The sequence below is a fragment of the Equus quagga genome, chromosome 12 (assembly GCF_021613505.1).
Source record: "Equus quagga isolate Etosha38 chromosome 12, UCLA_HA_Equagga_1.0, whole genome shotgun sequence".
In the NCBI taxonomy this organism is placed as follows: domain Eukaryota; kingdom Metazoa; phylum Chordata; class Mammalia; order Perissodactyla; family Equidae; genus Equus; species Equus quagga.
Genome location: NC_060278.1, coordinates 82,319,659 through 82,333,629, shown reverse-complemented (window position 1 = coordinate 82,333,629; position 13,971 = coordinate 82,319,659). Strand labels below are relative to the sequence as shown.

Here is a 13,971-nt window from a genome sequence, read left to right as displayed (position 1 = left end):
GAGCCTGGATGAGTTGGACTCTGAGGTCTCCGCCATTTGTTACACGTAACTTATGGGAAAGGCCTGGCTGAGTTGTAAAGTCCGTAGACTTTATAGACTGTAGGGCCGGCCCGGTGGCGCAGGGGTTAAGTGCGCACGTTGTGCTTCAGCGGCCCAGGGTTCGCCGGTTCGGATCCCGGGTGCGGACATGGCACCGCTTGGCAGGCGTCCCACGTATAGAGGAAGATGGGCACAGATGTTAGCTCAGGGCCAGTCTTCCTCAGCAAAAAGAGGAGGATTGGCAGCAGTTAGCTCAGGGCTGATCTTCCTCAAAAAAATAAATAAATAAAATAAAAATTAAAAAATATAGACTGTAAAGTGTTAAAGGCTTACAGTGAGTCACCTGGTGTTTTAGAAATTTCACAGGTTGGTTGGGGAAGGTGGGGGCCGTAAGCAGGGTCTGCAGATTTAAACATGGCAGTTCTTCTTTGTGTGCCTCTGTCTGTGTTCCTGGAAGGCCAGCACCTTCTCCCTGACAGGGGGTCTGTCTACGGGTCACCGCGGGGATCCCCACGTGGACTGTGTGGTCAACGTGGCTCAGAGACTTAGAGTTGGTTACTCAGCTCCTGGTGCCCAAGAGCCATGATCTCCAGGGCACATCGGAGCCACTCCCCAGGGGCTGTTTGTCCCATCGCATTCAGTAGCACGCAAAAGCTCAGTCGGAGTCAGAAAACCCATCCTTTGTGTTTCTTTTTTTTTTTCCTTTTAAAGATTGGCACCTGAGGTAACAACCGTTGCCAATCTTTTTTTTTTTTTCCTCTTTCTTCCCCCCCAACCCCCCCCCCCCCCCCCGTACATAGTTGTACATCTTAGCTGTGGGTCCTTCCAGTTGTGGCATGTGGGATACCGCCTCAACATGACCTGACAAGCAGCGCCATGTCCATGCCCAGGATCCGAACCCTGGGCCACCGCAGCGGAGCGCGCAAACTTAACCACTCGGCCACAGGGTCGGCCCCTCCTTTGTGTTTCTAAAACCTGAACTGTCTCAACAATTTAAACTTGTCATAACTTGGAACCATACCAACCATGCGAAGTTCTCGTCAACTGACGCAGACAACGGTGCCACTTCGTCCCTCAAAGCGCTTTTGGAAACAAGGCAGAACAACACAGTAAAGCAATTTGAAGAAAGTTTTTAATGAAGTCAATGCTACATCATAAACTTGTTTCAGGTTTTTTTGCTTATGAACTCTTTCTAACCTTTTTCAGCTCAATTTTTATTTATTTTAAAATTAACTGTTCTTTAAGTCTCACAGGAGACTTTTTATCAGAAAAAAAAAAGAAATCTAACCTAATTAGTCTAAGCAAAATATCGAGCCGTATGGTCTAATTTTATGCGGGTCCTGATGAGGCTTGCCCTGCAGCTCCTTGGCAATTTAGAGCTGATGGAGAAGCACCAGAGACCAATTGGTCCGTGAGCCTTGTGTTAGGGAGGATGAAAGAGAGTCCTGGAGAGGTCGGACCTTGCTCAGATCAGAATCGTTTTGCGAGCAGCAGCGGAAGCCTTAGTCCTAGGCTGCCCTTCCAGGCGGGGCGCTGCCCTTTGTCCAGGTTGCCACCGCATCCCTGAGATGCTTCTCTCTTTTCTCGTCACACAGGTTCCAGCCAGGAAAGACAAGTGTTTGGAAAGGCTTTGGGAAAACTTAAACCCCATGCCTCGTTTGGCGCAACATCTGCGGGAAGCGTCGAAAGTGAGGAACAGACGCCCAGCATCTCTGGGACATTCAAGGTCGCTGGCATCCTGGAAGTAGGCAGAGAAGTCAACCTGGCCCTGTTGCTCAAAAACCTGACGGACGACGTGAAGACGGTGTCTGTGAACATGACGGCCTGGACCATCGTCTACAATGGCACGCTCGTACACGAGGTGTGGAAGGACTCCGTCACGATATCCCTGGATCCCAAAGAAGGTAACTCATCCTGGAGGCTGTTGGGGTGCCGCGCATCTGGGTAGCTGATATCCCGGGGCTGGAGAGTTCCTATTGGAACTGACTCAGCTGACTAGGGAGCAGCACATGGCCTCTGTGGTTAAACCTTGGGCTTTGAAGTTTTGAAAGTTGCTGTCATGGTGTACAGCACAAGTCAGGGCGGTGCCAACCAAAATCCTTTGACACCCTGGGGGAGGAAGGAGGGAAGCTTTGGCAGTTAATAGACACATGCAATCTCCCTTATGGATATATTCCACTCCACACAGTGTGCAGAGTTCTTCCTTATGTATGACCTCAGTTGACCTTCTTTTTTTTTTTAATTTTATTTTTCTTTTTCTCCCCAAAGCCCCCCGGTACACAGCTGTGTATTTTTAGTTGTGGATCCTTCTAGTTGTGGCATATGGGACACCGCCTCAGCATGGCTTGATGAGCGGTGCCATGTCCTCACCCAGGATCCAAACCGGCGAAACCCTGGGCCACCGAGGCAGAGTGTGCGAACTTAACCACTCAGCCACAGGGCCAGCCCTCAGTTGACCTTCTTAAAAAAACAGATTTCAGTATTCCCATTTTACTGAGGCAGAAACTGAGACTTGGAGAGATTGTGACTTGCTTAAAAATTAAGTGCTGGGGCCAGCCCAGTGGTGTAGTGGTTAAGTTTACACACTCTGCTTTGGTGACCCCCAGGTTCGTAGGTTCTGATCCTGGGTACTGACCTACACAGTGCTCACCAAACCGTGCTGTGGTGGCCATGTTGTATGGTCGCACATACAAACTAGAGGAAGACTGGCATAGATGTTAGCTCAGGGCAATCTTCCTCACCAAAAACCAACAAACAAAAACATTGAATGTCATAGCCAGTAAGGGGCAGTGCCGGGGTCTCAGTCCTAAGTGTCCTGATTCTAAATCCAGTGCCACCCCCCTTCTTCAAGGTTGTATTGCTGCCACCCCTCCCATATGCCACCCTCCACCCCCCCCCACCCCACCCCACAATGAATCAATTTTCAGGTCTGACCCTGGAAGGGCTGCAATATACTCCAAGGTCTTGAACCCTTGCCCAATGTTCCCCTCCACCTGCCAGGGGGTCAGTGGAGTCTCCTGGCTCCTGACGACAGGGATGGGTTTTCTTGGAGGTTGGAGAATTTGGGAGGATCAGTGACTCCTTGCTCGTGGGTAGCACAGACGGGAAGGGAGCAAGGTGGAGCGGAGAAAGGCTGGTGCTGTGGAAGGGTTAGAATGCAGGTGTGCCCACATTGGCAAAATCCTTCCAGCTGTTATGAAAAGTTTGGACTTAAAAGCAGAGTAACAAGGGCAGGGTGGCTATTTGCTTCACAGAGGGAACTAATAAGTGTTTAATTACACAGCCCGTCTTGAAAGAACTCTGTCTGCAGAGAGACTGAGATTGCTGCACCTGTCAGAAGGCAGCACCCCCTAGCAACCTGTCTTCGGGCAGAATTTTGGCAGAGATCTTCCCCATACCGGAAGCAACTGCCTGGCTCTGACTTACCTTCAAAACTCAAGGGAAGAGCTATTTTTATAGGCCAAAAGTAATTCATGTGAGGGAAATCGCTTAAAAAATAACGTACTTCTGGGGCTGGCCCGTGGCCGAGTGGTTAAGTTCGCGCGCTCCGCTGCAGGCGGCCCAGTGTTTCGTTAGTTCGAATCCTGGGCGCGGACATGGCACTGCTCGTCAGACCACGCTGAGGCAGCGTCCCACATGCCACAACTAGAAGAACCCACAACGAAGAATACACAACTATGTACCGGGGGGCTTTGGGGAGAAAAAGGAAAAAATAAAATCTTTAAAAAAAAAAAATAACGTACTTCTGCAGCAGGGTGAAATAGGAAGAGGGGAAGAGGCAGGTGAAGTGATCCTGGAGGCCAACACTGTCACCTACTTTCTGGGGGACCCTGTTGAGTACCCTTCCCTTTCTGAGCCTCCACATTCACTGTCTGAGTGGGTCAGACCAACTGATGTAAGGGCCGGTCGTCTCCACATTTGCGGCAGCCTGGCAAACTCCTCCAGCACTGAAAGCAGAGGCAGCATCCCCCTCACAGTCTTACCGCGAAGAATACATGACCCTGGGTGCTGGGCAGCCCCCGCAAGCTGCCAGGCATGGCCGCATGAGGGAGAGGAGGCCGTGCCCTGGACCACAGAGGAGAGAGAGGGCCCTGTGGCCTGCGGCATCCCAGATGGGCCTTGAAGCTTGGGGAGGAGCCAGAGAGGTGGAGAGAAGCTGGGGAAGGCATTTCCCTCTGAGGGAAGCGTGTGCGTGGAAGCGTGGAGGTGACAACATGCCTGTTTTGTCAGAGGAACCCTGAGAGGTGCAGAGGTTTTTATAAGGAGGAGGCGAGTGGGGCTCAGTGACGCAGGGCCAGGTTGAAGGGTCTGGACTTTATTCAGCGAGGCATCACGGGAGATCTTTGAAGTGACATGGAAGAGGAGTGACGTGATTTGAGGGAAAGAAGCTACTTGTAAAGCCTTGTCTGACTGGTGCATGTGGATGGCTTAGAAACAGGAGACATCAGAGGTGCGAGGTGGTTGGGATGCTTTTGCAATAGAAGCTCAGGCTATTGGATGACCTGGGAGGATCCTAAGCACTTAGTCAGCCAAGCCTGGCTTCCCTTCCTAGTCATGATTGTGTTGTTGTTGTTATTGTTATCATCGTTAGGCAATCAGCGAACATTGAGACGCTTCCCTGCCTCTTAGAAGGAAACTTGCTCTCTGACACTCTCCAGGATGGGGAGGAAGCATCAGCCCCTACAGGCCCATGCTCCCAAGTCTGACCAGCCAGCCAGAGTCCTGGTCTCTCTCTCTCTCTGGCCCTTGCTCTGCAGCCTGCCCAGAACAGGCGCATGTTTCCCACAGGGCCTGGCCCAGGGAGGGCTCAGGCAGGCCCTGGGCTACAGATATTCCCGGCCAGCTCACACTGCTTTGGCTTGGCATCAGCTCTTAAGGTTTCAGAAGCCAACCCCACTCCCTCTCACTCTGCTCCCCTGGCTTCTCCTGCCAGAGAAACGGCATCCCGTGAAGATCTCATATGCTCAGTATGAGAAGTACCTGAAGGCGGACAACATGATCCGGACCACAGCCGTGTGCCAGGTCACCGACGAGCCCGAGGTGGTGGTGGAGAGGGACGTCATCCTGGACAACCCCACCCTGACCCTGGAGGTAAAGGGGTGGTGAAAGGGTGCCTCCCCAGCCAGCCCAACCCGTGCAGGCCCTGCCGACCCCCTGAGCCACAGTCGCAGATCAGAGGGAATGCCCTTTCCTGCTGAGAGGGGCAGAGAACGGAGCCCAGCTCAGGTCCAGCCTCTGCCAAATGGATGGGACAAGAGTTCTGGCTCAGACCAGTGTCCTTGCTTCCTGTCTGGTGAGATGAACAGGCACACTGCCCAGAGGCTTCTTTGGTTCTGGTTCCAGACCCCCTGGGGACATCAGCTCTGGAGCCGCTGGAGGGACTCTTCAGCTCACTGCCCGTCTCACTCAGCTCTGAGCATCTGCTGTGTTCTGGGCTGTGCCAGGCTCAGGAATCACAGGGGACCCGAGGGGTGGGTCCTGCCTTCAGGGAGCCCATGACCCAGGCCCCAGACAAGTTTGTGGAGCAAATCAGAAATGGGCAAAACTCACATGCATCTCTCCACTCTCTAGACCCCAGGGTTACAGAATTGTGGACCCTTAGGAGCCTAGTCTCCTGCTCCCATACCCTTCTGTTTCACGCATGAGTAAACTGAGGCCCAGAGAGGAGAAAGGAACAGCCAGTTACTGCCAGAGTCAGAGCTAGTCCTCAGGCCCTGGGACTCCCAGCCCAGGGCCCTTTCCAGGGCATCTGGGCAGGTCGGTAGCCAGTAATGCCATCTTCGCAGTGGTTGAGAATGAGGATGGTTCTGTCTCTGCTTCGAGAGCTTGCTTTTGGCTGCAGACTCTGCTCCCAGGAGCCCTGACATGTGAGGACTTGCAGGCCTGCAGGAGGCACCTGGGGCGCCTGCATCCCCCCGTCAGCTCCAGGGCCAGGAGTACTTGTGCTGACTCCAAGCCTGTCCCTGTCCCCCAGCCCAGGGTGGAGGCTGCTACAGCCACGCAGCACCACTCTGAGGGGTGAAAGGCTGGCAGGCCAGGACAGGCAGATGGATGGGCAGAGGACCACAGGGTCCCACAGAGAGCCTCCTGGGTCAGGCTCCTCCTGCATCTGCTGTATCTGCCATCGGCCCCAGCTGTCTAGATAGCAGATTACGTTTTTCTGCCCAGTCATAATGCCACCAGCCCCAGATTTCTAGAGAAGCCAGATAGTTGTCCCTCCCTCCCTAAGCTGCAGGCGTTCCTGACCTCAGACAGGGCGCAGGGGGACCCAGGGCACCTGCTCCTGTGTGGGCAGCCTGCGATTGAGCCCTTTCACTGCCCTGGCTGATCTGGACTGTGCTTCAGGGCGGGGGGTGGTCCCCACCTCAGGGGCTAGGGAGCCAGTGACCAGATGGCCAGTCTGGAGGAAAGCAGAGGGACAGTGGCTCAGACCTTGGGCCTGTAACCTTGCATCCAGGCCCCACCATTTATCAGCAGTGACACTGACTAAGTCCCTGAGTCTCTGAGTCTCAGTTGCTCCAACTCTGTTACGGAGATAATAAAATATTTCCCTTGTAGGGTGTCACTTCCTCAGGGAAGTCTTTCCTGACCCCCCTCCCAGTGAGGCCTGGTCCCCGGTTGCACACCCTCAGGGCCTGTGTCCTCTTACTTCACAGCATTTGTTCTAGATGAAATTATACCTTTGTGTGTGCAATTGTTTGGCTGCGGTCTCATAGCAGATGGTAAATTCCACGAGGGGAGGTGCCCCCCTGTTCTGGGCCCGTCACCGTCTCCCTGGTACAATATCTTAGAAGCTAATCAGCGTTTGTAAAACAGAAACAGGCCTGGAACAGAGCGACTTGGCTCCAAGCTTGCGTTCTTCCCCTGCCCACGAGGGTTTTCATTGTCCTTCCATGCTTATCCCCTGCATGTTGAAGCCTCTCCTGCTTCCCAGGGCGTTTCCAAGAACCGTGCCCCATCTCTGTGCATGTGATGGACAGCCGAGTGCTGATTCCCGGTCCTGAGGCTGGGAAGGGATGCTAGGTAGCAGCCAGCTCGGTTATGAAAACATTCTGTATTTCAATGATCAGTGTTTAAACGAAGGTAGTTTTTCCCCATTGTACTCCCTTATCCAACGTCCTCAAACCTTATAGCTTTATCTCTCAGTCAACACTTTGCTCTGCATCTTTGCGATTTCCATATCAAGTCAGTTTTGTCTTTAAAGAGACCGTAATAACTTTAGAAAGGAAATCAGCATACACACAGGCTAGAAATGTGCCATTGAGAGCGTTCTTATTTAATCTTTTTAAAAGACATCCAATCTTTCTTCTTTTGGGCATCTTTGTGTGAATTTCCTCCTAACACATTCTGTCCTCTCCATCAGCCTCGGAGAATCAAGACATTCTTGTGTTGATTGAATGAATCAATGCAGAGCTCATTCAGAGCAGGGCACGTATTTTTAAACTCATGAGAGTGATCTTTATGAAAAGATAATAATTTGGGTAAAATCCCATTATCTCATCTGGCACTGATTGGCGGTTAGCACTGAGGACCTCAGACTGTAGAATCAGACCAGGAAATGAGAACTTTGTTCCAAAGGGTGATGATGTCCTCCACGTTGGCCCATGAAAAATGACAATCAGACACAGGGTCTGGTGGCCCTTACCCGCTGCCTTGGATGCAGGTACAGATTTGAGGCAATAGGACAGGGTGGTAAGCAGCAATAAAGAAAGAAAAACAAATACATGGAAATCTCAAATCGAATATCAGTGTGAAAAATATGGCACTGTTTCTGTAGCCTTGTCGCATCCCGGGGGCATAGAATTATGCTTCCCCCTTCCGGTTATGTCATACCCTTACAGGAGTTCCGTGGGAGAAATTATGTACAGATCACGGTCTCTAAAATGTTTCAGTTATGCACAGATTATTATTGCAGGCCTAGCAAGAAGACCAAAGGCTCTGGAACCAAGGAGGCCCTGGGTATTCAATCCATCTGAACCGCAGCTTTATTACTGTCAAATGGTTGCTGTGAGGATCAGGGGCAAGAGAAAGAAAAAGCAGCACCTATAGTGACCCTCAAAAGAAGAAGAAAAGGAATCCACCAGCCATATGATTTCAGTTTGCATTTCCAAAATGCTTTCTTGCCATCCCATCCCTGGTCTCTTTGGGTCCCTCCCAGCCCAGGGAGGAAGGCAGGAGGGATGCTTAGCCCATTTATCAGATGAGGAAGTTGAGGCCCAGAGGGGTGATACATCTGCCCACTCATGGCTGCTCTTGGCCAACCACAGGTTTTTGTTTTGGGAGCAGGTTGTTTTCTGACTGGAAACCTGGGCTTCTCCAGCCCCTGATCAAGAACAGTGTGGTGCTGGAGCCCTGTCCAGACCACAACGTGCATGTAGGGAAACTTTGGGCTCCGGAAGTTTAGGACATCACTGGACTGGGGTGTCATCAGAGGAGACTGGCCTGAATTGATGTCCTGTGCAGAGGAGAGGGTCTGAGCAGGCTCAGGCCTCCCAGGGAGGGGGCCTCCAGCCTTGAAGGGAAGAAACAGGACCAGTGAGTGGGAGGTTCGAGGAAAGTACTGGGATTAAGTTCAGAACGAAACATTTCCCAACTCTCAGAGCAACCCCCAGTGGAGGTGGGCTGTCCTGGGAAGTGGGGGCTGCCCTTCCCTGATGAGCTGGGGAAAGGGCCTCTGCGCCAGCAGGGCAGTTAAAGTGCTGTCAGCCACTAGGATGTGCCGCCTCTCCCTCTGAGCCTGGGCGTCCTGTCTGGAGCATGGGGATGATAGCAGTTCCCTAGGAACCCCTGCCTGGATGTCCCTGGCACTTAGGACTAAATAAATGGTCCTCCGTTCTCAGTGATATCTTCCGCATCACCAAGTTGCCCACCTGGCTGCCTTGCTCTCACAGAGCGGCAGGTGAGACAGCAGCTCGGGACCCTGACTCGTCAACCCCTCTCCCCGCAGGTGCTGGATGAGGTCCGGGTGCAGAAGCCCGTGCACGTGCAGATGCTGTTCTCTAACCCCCTGGACGAGCCGGTGAAGAACTGCGTGCTGATGGTGGAGGGGAGCGGCCTGCTGCTGGGGAGCCTCAAGATTGAGTGAGTCTCAGGCCTGAGGAGCCAGTGGGAATGGCAAGAGGGGGGCAGAGGGGGCATCCCCAGATCCCCCCCGGGCAAGGCAGACAGAGTTCCTCCAGCCTCGAAACTCAACAATCTGCATGTAGGGGTACACATTTGCATTTGGTTTTGGGTTCACCAAAGCTGAACTCCTGGGAAGGTCAGGACACCAAAGCTTGGAGCTGGTCCTCAGGGCTTAGCCTGTTTGGAAGATCAGGGGACCCCCACCTTCCCCTGCTGAGGGATAACCCAGGGCTGGAGGGGCCTCATAACCCAAAGTGGCAGCTAGAGGGAGCTGAGGGAGCAGTAACCTTGTCCAGCCCCCACCAGAGCAGGACTGAGGCCTCAGAAGGCCTGTCCAGCCTGAGCTCCGTGAATCTTACCATCTACTGTGTCCTTCCCCATCAGCGTGCCAGCTCTGCGCCCCAAGGAGCGGTCCCGGGTACGTTTTGAGATCCTGCCCACCCGGAGTGGCACCAAGCAGCTGCTTGCTGACTTCTCCTGCGACAAGTTCCCGGCAATCAAGGCCATGCTGTCCATCGACGTGGCTGAGTGAAGGGCTCATGCGGCCCCCATACAAACTTGGGTAACACAGAGCAGGCAGGGCTCACCTGTGGAGTGAGCCCCCTGCCCATGCTGTCCAGCCTGGGAAACCCACTCCGTCCCCCAAGGCGGCCTGGACGTGGACCTCCAGCCTCCAGCACACAACCCCCCTCACTCTCAGGCTGGGCTGGCTTCACCCTGGCCCGTGACTTGATCACTTTTGCACATTCCCTGGCTGTTTCTCCCCGAGGCTGCCTGCTCTGTGAGCCCCATGGCCCCCCCCCCCCCCCCCCCGCCCCAGCCCTCACGCCCATCAATGCTGCAGGACAGAGTGGCACCTGACCCAGCGACCCTCCGAATGGATGCTCAGGGAGAAGACGGTCTGGACTGTTTGCTGATCCCCAGCCTGCAGTTGGGACATTCGTGCTACTCCCTCAGGCCACTGTGGAGGGGAGGGGATGGTTAGCCATCTGTCATGGCACTCGCATCCTTATACGCAAAATAAATGTTAAAAAGTGCAATCGCGTAGCACCAACTTTCCAAGACTTCTGCTTTGCCTGTGGTGGTGGAGGAGGAGAGAGAGGGGCTGGAGCCATGTCCTTCTGGAGACGAGATGACCTTGGGGAGGCCTTGTTCTGCGTGATGTGATGTCCAAAGGAAGTGGGCTTGTTCTGTGTGGCTCCAGTTGCAAAACTAGGGAGATGTTTCAAGTTTAGGAAAACTTTCCAATGTGATGTCCCAAACTAGCTCAGCCTGCCTTGGGAGGGAGCTGCTTGTTATAGGCAGGCTTGGAACCCTCTCTGTGCCACCCAGCACTCTCTATTTGGGCTTTTCTACAGGCGTAGGAGTGAGAGGGGACTTCCAAGTCTTCATGGAGCCCATTTGCAGAGCAGGTGCCGGTGGCAGCCGGCCTTTGCTTACGCTGGGCTCTTCCCTCCTTGTGCCACGCTCTCCTCTTGCAGCCAGGAGAGAACGTGCCGCTTCCAGTAGCCACAGCAGTACCCATTAACGGGAACCTTCTCTGCCTTCACATGCTCTGATGGCTCCTTCGTCTTTGCCCCTTAAAATAACCCCAAGCAGATCCCATAGCTCTCCTATCAGCTGTGCTGATGAATCCCATTTTGGTAATCATGCCTCACTGTCAAAACGTAAGGGACCAATCCAGTCAAAACAGAAGCTTCAACCGCCGGCTCAAAGCTTCTCTGCTGTGCTCAGCTTGGGTCCTAACTCTCCTTGTCTCCCTTCCTCTCCTGCCACCTGTGACTTGACCCTCAGGGTTGCAGCAGGGAGAGAGGGAGTTAGGAGGAAAACGACAAAGGTCTATTTCACTGGTGCTGAAGGAGCACGGCCACAGAAGCCCTCTGTGTGGCTGGTGTGTAAATGCACGCATTCTGCACTCCATCTTCCTTGATGTGGGCAACATGCCCTTCGGTTTTGACCACAGGAGGTTCACCCGACTCCTTCTAACTGTGCTGGAAGTAGTGGTCCTTTCATGATGACTTGAGCCCAGTTCCCTTTCGTGGGGTCCGCTGGCCCATGGGAAGCTCACACCTCCTTGCTCCAGCAAACAACAGGAAAGCAGGCTGCTCCTAGCTGGCCTCTCTCCTCCTCCTGCATCTCAAGCTGCTCCAGCCTCAGCTTCCCACCTCCAGAATTCCCCTGGGGCAGCCAGCACCAGACCTGTGTCCACACGGACTCCCCATGTCAAGGAACTCTCACCAGGCCCGGCTCTGGTGTCTGAACGAGCAGGGCCACCCAGTCTCTGCAGGACAGCAGGCCTGCAGCCGTGGAGTGAGAAGCTTGTCTCTCCCCCTGCGAGCTTTGCCACTCTCTCCAAGTCTTCTTGGGGCCTTGCCCCTTGACCCAGCCTGGAGACGGGGTATTCCATTCCTCCTCAGAGACTCTGCACCAGTCCCCAGCGAAGAGGGTTAGGGTGAAATAGACTGCTGCTCTGGTTTCTATAGAAATAAAGAAATTTGGAGATTTCCATTTCCTCCCATCCACGTGAGGCCTGCCCTGGACCTTAACTCCCTCCAGCATCAGCCTCGGCAAGCAAGCATTTCTTGCATTCCTACTATGTGCCAGGCTTTGTGCTGTGCTGAGCGCAGGGTCCAGAGAGGTTAAAAACCAACAACAGCATGATCCTTGCCTTTGGATTTCCACCCTCGAGGGAGACTCCTAAGATGCGACATTGAAAATCCCTGTGGAATTTCTAACCACCCCCAGGCACCTGCGTCCCATGAGAGCTGTATCTAACAACAGCATTCCAGCCCACTTGGGTTCTAAAGAATTTTAGCAAAAAAGTGAAAGAACAGCAGGCAGAGGCCACAACACCACGTTTATTGCTGGTAGGACTGAAGCTGGAGGTTGTAGAGTTAAACCCCAGAGTGAGGCGGCTTTGCTGTGTTGGTTGGTGCACATGCTCAGCTGCCGTAGCAGGAAATCCAAAATGCCAGGGTCCGAAACAAAATGGGCCTTTATTTCCCTCTTGTGTAAGAGCCAAGGGAGGCAGTTCAGGGACTCAGACTCCTTTGTCTTATGACTCTGTCATCCTCCACGTGTCGCTTCCACCCAGTGGCTGTTCCAGTTTAAGGCAAAATGCCCACAGTCCATCCAGGAGGGAGATAGATGGGCACCTCTTTCCCACTAAGGGAACAATCCAACAGTTGAAAGTTGAAATTGTAGCTCTCACTTCTGCTCATATCCCGTTGGCCAGAACTTAGTGACGTGGCCACTAAGGGCCGCATCTACAACAGAGTTTGGGAAGTGTGGTCACTAACTGAGGGGGCATAGACCCAGCCAATAGTCAGGATTTCTACTACTAAAGAGAGAAAGGGAATAGATATTGAGGGAACCAGCAGTCTCCTGATTCTTCAAGACATGGGCCACACTGGACTACGGTGGTGTTCTCTTCCTTGGGGCAGAAAACCCAAAGGAGCCTAGAGGACCCTTGAGCCAAGAGGAGCAGAGGAGCTAAGTCACCCGTACCAATTATTCTTCCCAAATTAATCCATCAGGTCAGCCGCACCACCTGCCCAAGGGCAGAGAGATCTGGGGACGTGCCCAGAGGAAAATTGCTCAATGTAGAAACCCAAAGTCAGGGCCGGCCCGGTGGCACAGCAGTTGAGTTCGTGCGGTCCACTTCGGCAGCCTGGGGTTCGCCAGTTCGGATGCACCTATGCACCACTCATCAAACCATGCTATGGCAGGCGTCCCACATATAAAGTAGAGGAAGATGGGCACAGATGTTAGCTCAGGGCCAATCTTCCCCCAAAAAAGAAAAAAAAAACAAGGAATCCAAAGTGGGAAAGGCCTTTTCCCAGAACAGATCTCTGCAGCCTTAATTTGCTCTTTGCTCCTTCCATTTCTAGACCTGGCTGCAGGATGACCTCTGGAGCCCGAAGCATGCTCTTCTGAAAATATCCTCACTGGGCGGAACTCTGCCCTTTGAAACTGGATTTAGTGTTTGGAACCAGGCAGAAGATACCTGGGAGGGGCTCAAAATGAGAATCATTTGGGGCAAAAAATAGAATGTATCTGTTAAGTCCTTAGGAATGTCAAGTTGGAGTTAAAAGTCCGAGAGATTCATTGGAGGGTGATGGCTATGAAAACAAAAGTGGGACAGGAGTACAAGGTAAGCCTTCAGACCGTGACGCAGGTCTGCCATCTGTGAAAGAAGAGGCAGAAGGAAGGAGGGTTGAGTAGGAAGAGCTGTGTTGCAGCTCTGAGAAGACCGGGAGCTGCAGTGCAAAGGTTTCCCATATAGGAGTCGCCCTGGGGCAGACGGCAGACATGGCCGTGCTCAATCATGGCCAAGGCTTCCGTGGAAGATCACAGCCTCAGCTAGAAAGCGAGGGCAGACCCCGGAGGCGCTGCGCTCTGTGTGCAGCTGATCAGCAAGTTCCTTATCGAAGGGAGCTCTGAGCAGCACACCGCCACGGCTGACACACCGACGCTGGAGGCAGTTCTGACTGGTTGGTGGACTCCTCGAGGACAGAGACCAGACCTGCTTCACTTCTGCATTCTTTATCCAGGCAAAGGGTCCTTACCCAGGGCACACGGACGGTCTGATGGATGAATGAGTGTGTGTGTTCAAGTGTGCCTGTGACTCCTGTGAAAGAAACAATCTGATTCCTAGGAACCCCTTCTCTTACTTGTTTTAATTGTCAGTCTTACGGAGTCCCACCCCGACACGTTTGAGGAGATAATGCAATTCAGTTTACAGTTAATCCCTGCCTCTTGAGAATGCTCACTACCTGTCCTTCCCCGAGCCAAGCACTTATTTGCAGT

General features: G+C 53.1%; 1 protein-coding gene across 1 annotated transcript in view; it reads left to right on the top strand.

Moving 5' to 3' along the window:
- The window catches only part of TGM3 (transglutaminase 3), a 40,353-nt gene extending 30,136 nt beyond the window's left edge, over window positions 1–10,217 (top strand). Inside the window, exons 10-13 of the mRNA XM_046678592.1 lie at window positions 1,635–1,943; window positions 4,973–5,130; window positions 8,987–9,120; window positions 9,547–10,217. Coding sequence (XP_046534548.1) covers window positions 1,635–1,943; window positions 4,973–5,130; window positions 8,987–9,120; window positions 9,547–9,694 — 749 coding nt within the window. The 3' untranslated portion in view covers window positions 9,695–10,217. The remainder of the gene's footprint in view (window positions 1–1,634; window positions 1,944–4,972; window positions 5,131–8,986; window positions 9,121–9,546) is intronic.
- Window positions 10,218–13,971: the final 3,754 nt, after the last annotated feature.